Below are 10811 nucleotides of genomic sequence, written 5' to 3' on the forward strand. Positions count from 1 at the left end.
CTAGCATCTGCAGTTCCTTCATACACACTAGTTTAATTTAGTTTATTGTCACGTGTACCGACAAGAACCAGCCTAGACACAGACATCTGCCACAAACAGGGGGAGTTGAGATTTAGATTTGTTTATTTATTGGCACGCGAGCTGAGCTACAGTGAAAAGCTTTAGCTGCGTGCGATCCAGTCAGTGGAAAGACAGTGCATGATTACAATCAAGCCATCCAGTGTGCAGATACAGGATAAAGGGAATAACATGAATAACGTTTTGTGCAAGATAAAACCAACAGTCAGATTAAAGATAGTCCGAGTGTCTCTAATGAGGTAGATGGTAGCTCAGGACCGTTCTCTAGTTGTTGATAAATAAGATTTATTTTTATTTTTTAGATTTAGAGATACAGCGCAGAAACAGGCCCTTCGGCCCACCGAGTCCGTGCCGCCCAGCGACCCCCGCACATTAACACTATCCTACACCCACTAGGGATAATTTTTACATTTGCCCAGCCAATTAACCTACAAACCTGTACGTCTTTGGAGTGTGGGAGGAAACCGAAGATCTCGGAGAAAACCCGCGCAGGTCACGGGGAGAACGTACAAACTCCGTACAGACGGTGCCCGTAGTCAGGATCGAACCTGAGTCTCCGGCGCTGCATTCGCTATAAGGCAGCAACTCTACCGCTGCGCCACCGTGCCGCCCACAATAAAGGGAAAATAAAAGGATAAAGGGAATAACATGAATAACGTTTCGTGCAAGATGAAAACCAACAAGGTCCGATTAAAGATAGTCCAATGAGGTAGATGGGAGCTCAGGACCGTTCTCTAGTTGGTGATAGGATGGTTCAGTTGCCCGATAACAGCTGGGAACTTTTTGCACTTCTGTACCTCTTGCCTGATGGGAGAGGGGAGAAGAGGGGGAGACTGCTCCTTGATTATGCTGGTGGCCTTGCCAAGGCCATCTCCAAGTGTAGATGGAGCCAGTGGAAGGGAGGTTGGCTTGTGTGATGGTCTGGGCTGATGGGGGAGGGGAAAAGAGGGTGAGACCAGGACGTGACTGTTAAGGGAATGCAGTGGCTTGGCCTTTGATGATATCAGAGTTTTCCACATAAAAAACCACATTCATCTCATTTATCTAAGACTTCAGTTACAAAACATTTACAGTCTCCACGCACTCGGGATTAGGAATTTAAATACCAAATATAACTCGGGATAAGATCAATAGTCAGGACAGTGTCTTGGTACTTACTATCTGATTGGTTTTACTGCATTTTTTTCCTTGACATGGAGGTTTTATTCAATTAATCACAGTTACAGAGTACTGGAAAGATCAAAGCCGCCCAGCAGTTTGTAAACATCAGTCAAATTACTAAGATAGGCACAAAATGCTAGAGTAACTCAACGGGTCAGACAGCCTCTCTGGAGAGAAGGAATGGGCGATGTTTCGGCTTGGGACCCTTCTTCAGACTGATGTCACCCGATTACAATGTTGTTATCCTTATTCACGATGTACTAAACCGCTGTGGTGACCAGCGTTCACGGAAGGCCTCCAGGGTCCACGTGGACACCGCGTGCTCCCTCTCCAAGGGCACACGGGCACGGAGGTAGGCCCGGAAGAGGGGCAGGCAGTCGACTCGGGCAGAACCCTCGATTGTCCACTGCCTGGACCCGTGAATGGCCATCTTGGCCAGGCCCAGGGGCCAAGTGGGTCTTGGGTTGGTTTGATTGAGGCTGTGAAGTAAAGGAACTAGGTGGTGTAGCGGTAGAGTTGCTGCCTCACAGCGCCAGAGACCCGGGTTCGATCCTGACTACGGGTGCTGTCCGCACGGAGTTTGTACGCTCTCCCTGTGACTGCGTGGGTTTTCTCCGGGTGCTCCGGTCTCCTCCCACACTTGAAAGACTTACAGGTTTGTAGGTTAATTGGCTTTGGTCAAATTTTAAATTGTCCCTGGTGTGTAGGATAACGAAGGGGCCTGTTTCCACACAGTATCTCTAAGCTGAACTAACCTAAACTAAACTAAGGAATGTCCACTTACCAGGATGTAATCTGCCCACTTCTCCCTGGCTGTTTTCAGGGCCGTTTGCCTGAGTTTCATCATGTGCGAGAATCTCGAACTGGACCAGTGCTTCGGGCCAATTTCATCCGCGTAGAACCTGGAGATCAAGGCAAAGCTGCTGGATCAGTGGTGGGACCAAACCCAATTGACGAAGAACAGATGTCACACCCACAGCCCACGAGGCGGGGCAGTGGAGAGAAACGGCCTAGCAGAGACACATTAAGGACGAAAATTGGCCAGAGTGTGCAAAGACTGTCCATTTAGCCCACGCGCGATTCTCCTTTCCCAGTGAATAAAGGTGGGCCGATCGGCCCCTGAACCAAGGTGATGTGACGAGAACAAGACAAAGTGCCTGAAGAAGGGTCCCAACCCGAAACATCACCATTCCTTTTGCTGCCTGACTTGCTGAGTTCAACCAGCACTTTGTGTCTACCTTTGATATAAAACAAATTTCACTCCTGTTATCGAGAAGAAGGTACAGGAGCCTGAAAATTGTAACGTCCAGGTTCAGGAACAGCTTCCTCCCCACAGCCATCAGGCTGTTAAACACCACAAGCTCCAATAAGCTCCGAACTACAGAGACTTGGGAGGGTAGACACTGGGGCATTGGCTTTGTCTATTTGTACTATTATTGCACTATTATTGTTTGTTTGTACTTAAGTGTATGTATACATGTATATATATATATAGAAATATATAGATATATAGAGTAAGAAAATAACTGCAGATGCTGGTACAAATCGAAGGTATTTATTCACAAAATGCTGGAGTAACTCAGCAGGTCAGGCAGCATCTCAGGAGAGAAGGAATGGGCGACGTTTCGGGTCGAGACCCTTCTTCAGACTGATGTCAGGGGGGCGGGACAAAGGAAGGATATAGGTGGAGACAGGAAGATAGTGGGAGATCTGGGAAGGGGGAGGGGAAGAGAGGGACAGAGGAACTATCTAAAGTTGGAGAAGTCAATGTTCATACCGCTGGGCTGCAAGCTGCCCAGGCGAAATATGAGGTGCTGTATCTCCAATTTACAGTGGGACTCACTATGGCACTGGAGGAGGCCCATGACAGAAAGGTCAGACTGGGAGTGGGAGGGGGAGTTGAAGTGCTCAGCCACCAGGAGATCAGGTTGGTTAATGCGGACTGAGCGAAGGTGTTGAGTGAAGCGATCGCCGAGCCTGCGCTTGGTTTCGCCGATGTAAATAAGTTGGCATCTGGAGCAGCGGATGCAATAGATGAGGTTGGAGGAGGTGCAGGTGAACCGTTGTCTCACCTGGAAAGACTGTTTGGGTCCTTGGATGGAGTTGAGGGGGGAGGTAAAGGGACAGGTGTTGCATCTCCTGCGGTTGCAGGGGAAAGTGCCCGGGGATGGGGTGGTTTGGGTAGGAAGGGACGAGTGGACCAGGGGAAAGAACTGCAGATTCAGGTTTCAATCAAAGATAGACTGAAGTCTGAAGAAGGGTCTCGATTTCATTGTTCTGTCTGGGACATGTGAGAATAAACACTTGCCTCTGGATCTAGTTCGTTGTGTCTGTGATAAAGAGCTAGCTTTTCCCTGTGAATCAATGCAAATACCAATTCACAGAGATATTGGAAAGAGCCCCTGGACTCATTGAGCCAACTGCAGAATCAATAATGAAAACGTTGAAAGATTACAGAAGGTCAGGCACGATCTGTCAAGGCCAAATATTGTTCAGGAAATCTTAAAGGAGAAAGCACAGCCTAAAGCTCTACGGTGAAACACAAAGTGTATATTTATTATTTAATGCAATTAGAGTCATGCAGCAAGGAGAGAGGCTGTTCAGCCCACCGAGGCCATGCTGACCATCTTATTTATAAACACACATATACACACACATACATCTAGTATAAGAAAATAACTGCAGATGCTGGTACAAATCGAAGGTATACATACATCTACATGCATATACACACATCCACACACACTACACACAAATGTATACACACACACGTACACAAACACACAAATGTACACACACACGTACAAAGACACAAAAACAAACAATAATAGTGCAAAAAGACAAAATCAATGTCCCAAGTCTATACAATTCAGAACATTGTAGTGTTTAATTACTGTTTAATAATTAGTGTTTAAAACAGTGGCCAGTTAACCGACCAACCCACACGTTAATCCCTTTCTACAGAGAATCCTCCCTTCATTCTCCTCAGGTCTCCCCAGTTTCTATCATCTCGGTGGCGCAGCGGTAGAGTTGCTGCCTTACAGCGAATGCAGCGCTGGAGACTCAGGTTCGATCCTGACTACGGGCGCCGTCTGTACGTAGATTGTACGTTCTCCCCGTGACCTGCATGGGTTTTCTCCGAGATCTTCGGTTTCCTCCCACACTCCAAAGACGTACAGGTATGTAGGTTAATTGGCTGGGCAAATGTAAAAATTGTCCCTAGTGTGTGTAGGATAGTGTTAGTGTGCGGGGATCGCTGGTCGGCGCGGACCCGGTGGGCCGAAGGGCCTGTTTCTGCGCTGTATCTCTAAATCTAAATCTAAATCTAGCTTTACAGGAGGGGCAATTTATAAAGGCAAATCAATCAGCACACCTCAGGCTCGCGAGAGGAAACCGGAGCACCCGGAGGAAACCCATGTGGTTACAGGGAGAACGTGCACACTCCACACAAACAGCACTCGAGGTTAGCATCGAAGAGCGACCCCTTGCGCTGCGAGGCAGCTGCTCTACAGTTGGGCCACTACCTTTTCTGCTTATATGTGCGTGCGTGCGTGCGTGCGTGCATATTTGTATATATACTGAACTTTTTTCCGCTTGTTATATTGTTTCCAGAATACCATGGCATAAAAAGCTGGAGTAACTCAGCGGGACAGGCAGCATCTAAGAGAAAAGTAATGGGTGACGTTTTGGGTCGAGACCCTTCTTCAGACTGGAGAGTCGGGGGGAAAGGGAAGATGTTTTTCTTTCCCCTGAACCATTGCAGAAGGGTCTCGACCCGAAACGTCACCCATTCCTTCTCTCCAGAGATGTTGCCTGTCCCGCTGAGTTACTCCAGATTTTTGTGTCAATCTCGGGTTTAAAAAAAAAAAAATTATATTAAAAAAATTTTTTAAAAATTAATTATAACAACAACAACAGTAAACCCCACCCCTCCCCTTCCCTACATAATTATGAAAACAAACAAATAAATAAATAAAAATAAATAATTTTAGAAAAACATAGCTACAATGTGACAAAAAAGACAAAAGGCAAAAGGTAATTTTCACAAGTCAAATATTTCAGTATTTTCACTGCTGGATTCAAAGAAGGTACAAAAGTGTGTGGCATTGAGGGGATAGTTTTACTTGTCCTTAATATGCTGCAGCACTGGGTTCCATATGTTGAAGAACTTCTGAGGGTTGCCAGACAATTCATATCTCAGCCTCTCTACGTGTAAGATGCCCATTAATTCTCTTAACCAAGTCTCAAACTGAGGAGCAGAGTCTGATTTCCATAGTTTCAAAATACATCTGTTGGCAATGACCATACCATAAACCAAGATTGTGCGAGCATTATGGTCTAGCTTCTCAAGCGTTGTGGAATACCCGAATAGAGCAGTTTCAATCCGGAGTTAAAGTGACGTTTAAAACAGTAGAGTACCATTGAAATAAAAGACACCAAAAGTTGTGACGTTTTGGACAAGTCCAAAAGTGGTGAGCGAGTGTACCCTCAGCGGTCTTGCATCTATTACACAAAGGTGAGAGATCAGGAAAGATTTTATGCAGCTTAACCTTAGAGTGGTGTAATCTGTGTATAACCTTGAATTGAATCAGTTGTAGCCTAGAATCTCGGGTTTAAACCAGCATCTGCAGTTCCGTTCCGACACACTGTGTTTACTGATTCTGCTGTGCTGTTGGAAGTAAGGCCGCCATTGCTCAGTTTGGGACATATGCCAGTATAACACTCTCCACTCATTGATTTCCCACAAAGCCCTCCACGCATTTGGCCTCCTAATGGTTATTGTGCCACAATATATTTGGTGGAGACGAGTGGTGTGCAACTCACGACTCTATGTCACGTGTACCATTTTCATTGAGCCCCAAATAATGCCGGCCGGTCATACAGCTGTGGGTACTGCAATACCACACCGATCTTGTAGCCCATGGACCCAGCTACTGGGCAGCTGCTTCAGGTAGCTCCAGTTTATCGCAGACTCTCACTCTGCCATGGTGTCTCGCCTTCTGGACCGCCCCATCACTTCCCTCCCCTCTCCCCCCCAGGTACCTCCCACCAGCTCATGACCTTTCACCAGCAGACCCTCCAGAACCAGGGGCACAGTTTAAGAATAAGGGGTAGGCCATTTAGAACTGAGATGAGGAAAAACTTTTTCAGTCGGAGAGTTGTGAATCTGTGGAATTCTCTGCCTCAGAAGGCATTGGAGGCCAATTCTCTGAATGCATTCAAGAGAGAGCTAGATAGAGCTCTTAAGGATAGCGGAGTCAGAGGGTATGGGGAGAAGGCAGGAGCGGGGTACTGATTGTGAATGATCAGCCATGATCACATCGAATGGTGGTGCTGGCTCGAAGGGCCGAATGGCCTCCTCCTGCACCTATTGCCTGTTGTCTATTGTCTATTGACAACAACCAGGCCCTGCAGCAGCCTGGGGCTGGGCTGGACCGGGGAGTGGTCCGCTGGAGGCCCTGCAGCAGCCTGGGGCTCGGCTGGACCGGGCTCCGCTCCAAGAGGCCGAGCACGTGCACTGCACGCGGCCTACAGCGGTGGGGTAGCAGCGGAGGACATCGCGGCTACACTTAACCAGGCCGGGACTGTGAACATGATAAAATGGCGTCAAACATGGGTGGCACCAGCATTGTATGCAACATGAATTCCACTGAGTAATGTTTAATTGCATATTTTTAGTTTAGTTTAGAGATACAGCACCGAAACAGAACTCATGGACTTCATTAACTTGACCGGTAACTTCACCCTGCCCTTAAATTCACTTGAACCATCTTCAACGTCTCTTTCCCCTTTCCTGACCACTCTGTCTGCATCACAGGGCACAGAATATCAACTGATAGGGTAATACAGTGTGGAAAAAGGCTCTTCAGCCCAACGTTCCCACACCAGTTAACTTGCCCACATTCACACTGGTCCCACCTGCCCGCATTTGGCCCATATCCCTCTAACTCTGTCCTATCTATGTACCTGTCCAAATGTTTCTTGAACGAATGTCTACTATGAACCCACAGTTATGTGGACTATACCTCCTTGGCTCCTGTAAAGATGCCATCCCCTACTCTCAATTTCTCCGTCTCCATCACATCTGCTCCCCAAGATGAAGCATCCCATTCTACCATCTGCGGCGCTGGCTGCCTTCGGAGGCTGTGGTGGCGCTGCGAGAGCGGCTGCGACTCGCCTTCGGAGGCTTCAGCGCGGGCCGCGTGGATGTTGGAAGCTCGCAGGCCCCTGGGTGGGGGCCGACATCGGGAGCTCCGGCAGCGGCAGCGTCTTCTCCCGCCCCGGATCGCGGGGCTTGGATCGGCCCGCCGTGGACCTTTCACCGTCCGGCGCGGCCTGTGACAGGCCGCGGGAAGTTCTCTGCCCGGCGGGGGCTTCAATGTCGGGAGCCCTGACCTCCCCGACGTGCAGTGGCAGCGTCTTCGCCCGCCCCGGATCACGTTGCTTGGGTCGGCCCGCTGCAGACCTTTCACCGTCCGGCGCGGCCTGGAACGTGGCAACTTCAACAGCCTGACCGTGGGAGAAGACGGCAGGGGAAGGGAAAAGACATTCTGGCCTTCCATCACAGTGAGGAGGTGACTGGAGGAGACTCACTGTGATGGATGGTTCTTTTTTTTTGTTTGTGTTGGTTGTGATTGTGTGTTTATTTTTATTGCTCTATTGCACTGCACTCATTTCACTGCACATCTTGTATGTGTACGTGACAAATAAACTTGACTTGGCTTGACGTCCCCTTTCTTTAGTAAACGTGGGTTCCCCCTGCTACCACAGATGGATCCCTCAAAATAGACACAAAATGTTGGAGTAACTCAACGGGACAGGCAGCATCTCTGGAGAAAAGGATTGGGTGACGTTTAAGGTCGAGACCCTTCTTCAGACTGAGAATCAGGGGAGAGGGAGGGACAGAGATAAGGAAGGGTTAGGTGTGAAAACGAGGCAAAGGGGATGGAGATCAAGGAAAATGTAGAATAGATCATTGTTAGCTGGTAGAAGGTATAAACAATAGACAACAGACAATAGATGCAGGAGGAGGCCATTCAGCCCTTCGAGCCAGCACTGCCATTCAATGTGATCATGGCTGATCATTCTCAATCAGTACCCCGTTCCTGCCTTCTCCCCATACCCCCTGACTCCGCTATCCTTAAGAGCTCTATCCAGCTCTCTCTTGAATGCATTCAGAGAATTGGCCTCCACTGCCTTCTGAGGCAGAGAATTCCACAGATTCACAACTCTCTGACTGAAAAAGGTTTTCCTCATCTCCGTTCTAAATGGCCTACTCCTTTTTCTTAAACTGTGGCCCCTGGTTCTGGACTCCCCCTGTGTAAAAAAGGTAGATCTCAGCTTCCTTTTGAATCTCCCCCCCCTCACCTTAAACCTATATCCTCTGGTCCTCGATTCCCCTACTCTGGGCAGGAGACTCTGTGCATCTACCCGATCTATCCCTCGTGATTTTGTACACCTCTATAAGATCACCCCCCATTCTCCATGCGCTCCAAAGAATAGCGTCCTAGCCTACTCAACCTCTCCCTACAGCTCAGGCCCTCAAGTCCTGGCAACATCCTCGTTAACGTTCTCTGCACCCTTTACCCGATCAGTTCCTCTCACGGTTTTGCACACGTCCGCACGATCGTTTTCCAAGGTGTGTGTTTCCGGGAATCAGGAATACTCACATGGGATGTTCGAGAGGCCTCCACTCCACATAATGGTAAGCTTGCTGGACATTCTTTAACCATTCCCGCAGGACTCCAGTTGTGTTGTCGATGTTGTGGTCTGAGGCGGCCCTAAGGGAAGGAAAAATCATCGCAGGTTACTAAAGTAAAACATGGGCTATAAATTAGTAGTCTAGTTTAGTTTAGCTTAGAGATACAGCGCAGAAACACCAAATCCACATCTGACCAGCGATCCCCGCACGCTAACTGTTCTACACACACTGGGGACAATTTTATTTACATTTATACCAAGCCAATTAACCTACAAACCTGCACGTCTTTGGAGTGTGGGAGAAAACCGAAGATCTCGGAGAAAACCCACGCGGGTCACGGGGAGAACGTACAAACTCCGTGCAGACGGCACAGGTTGGAACCCTGGTCTCTGGCACTGCAAGACAGTGACTCCACCACTATGCCACCGTAAGCACAAAGATTTTAATTTGAATGATTAAAGAATGTTGCTTTTCTGTGAGGGCTAAACAATTTTTTTTAAATTGAGTTTGACAGTATTCCGAAAATAGGAACGACTTGAAGTATCGCCTCAGATTGAGGTTTATTATTGTTATTTGTATCGAGGTACAGTGAAAAGCTTTGTTTCACATGCTATCCAAGCAGATCAGAAATACCATGCATAGTACATTGGGGCGGCACGGTGGCGCAGCGGTAGAGTTGCTGCCTCACAGTGCCAGAGATCCAGGCTCAATTCTGACTACGGGTGCTGTCTGTGCGGAGTTTGCAGGTTCTGCCCGTGACCGCACGGGTTTTCCGCAGGGGCTCCGGTTTCCTCCCACATCCCAAAGACATGCGGGTTTGTCGGTTAATTGGCTTCTGTAAATTGTCCCTAGTGTCTGGGATAAAATCTGGTGTGGTCGAGAGCATGTAGAGTGTGCTGTAGAGAGCATCCTGTCCGGCAACATTACAGTCTGGTTTGGGAACAGCTCTGCCCAGGACAGAATGGCCCTGCAGAGAGTAGTGCGTTCGGCAGAACGCACCATGGGAACTACACTCGTCCCCCTGCAGGACCTATACATCAGGAGGTGCAGATCCAGAGCCAGCAAGATCATGAGTGACCCCTGGCACCCCAGTAACGGACTGTTCCAGATGCTACGATCAGGCAAACGCCTCCGCTGTCACGCTGTGAAAACGGAGAGGATGAGACGGAGCTTCTTCCCACAGGCCATCAGGACTGTCAACTTTTATAACCCCAGAGACTAAATTTTTGTCGACACTAATAGTAACTTATTAACTTTATTTATATGCTGTAACTGTAATTCTTTTTGTGCACAACCCGCAGGCATTGCCACTTTCATTTCACTGCACATCATGTATGTGTATGTGACAAATAAATTTGACTTGACTTGACTTGACGGACTCGGTGGGCTGAAGGGCCTGTTTCCAAGCTTCATCTCTAAATGAAACTAAACTAAAAATAAACCGCATAATCAGATCTGATAATACCACACATCAATACAATCAGTTCAAACTCAACTACAATAGATAGAGAAATGGGAAGGTACAGCGTGCAGAATATAGTCCTCACCATTGTAGCACATCAAATTATTTTTAACCATCTTCAAATTATTTTTTTAATCTCTCGTTTTACATCTGCCCATGGGGAATGTTTGGGCTTTGGGTGTCAGAGTAAATACATAGAAGATAAATATTGTTAGTCATAGAGTCATAAAGCTTTTCACTGTACCTCGGTACACGTGACAATAAACTAAACTGAAATACACATAGTATGCTTTGTAGGTTAATTGGCTTCTGTAAATTGCCCCTAGTTTGTAGGATGAGAAAGTGGAATGACATAGAACTGGTGCACAGGTGGTCGATGGGCTGGTTGGTATAAGAAAATAACTGCAG

At 47.7% G+C, this 10811-nt stretch overlaps 1 protein-coding gene across 1 annotated transcript in view; it reads right to left on the minus strand.

Moving 5' to 3' along the window:
* The window catches only part of LOC144597961 (procollagen galactosyltransferase 2-like), a 65114-nt gene extending 56099 nt beyond the window's left edge, over positions 1 to 9015 (minus strand). The window contains exons 1-2 of the mRNA XM_078407807.1: positions 8910 to 9015; positions 2024 to 2141 (exon numbers count right to left, since the gene is read on the minus strand). Of these exons, the coding sequence (XP_078263933.1) occupies positions 2024 to 2141; positions 8910 to 8911 (120 nt within the window). The 5' untranslated portion in view covers positions 8912 to 9015. The remainder of the gene's footprint in view (positions 1 to 2023; positions 2142 to 8909) is intronic.
* Between the last annotated feature and the right edge of the window lie 1796 nt (positions 9016 to 10811).

This window comes from Rhinoraja longicauda, chromosome 11 (assembly GCF_053455715.1).
Source record: "Rhinoraja longicauda isolate Sanriku21f chromosome 11, sRhiLon1.1, whole genome shotgun sequence".
Classification (NCBI taxonomy): domain Eukaryota; kingdom Metazoa; phylum Chordata; class Chondrichthyes; order Rajiformes; family Arhynchobatidae; genus Rhinoraja; species Rhinoraja longicauda.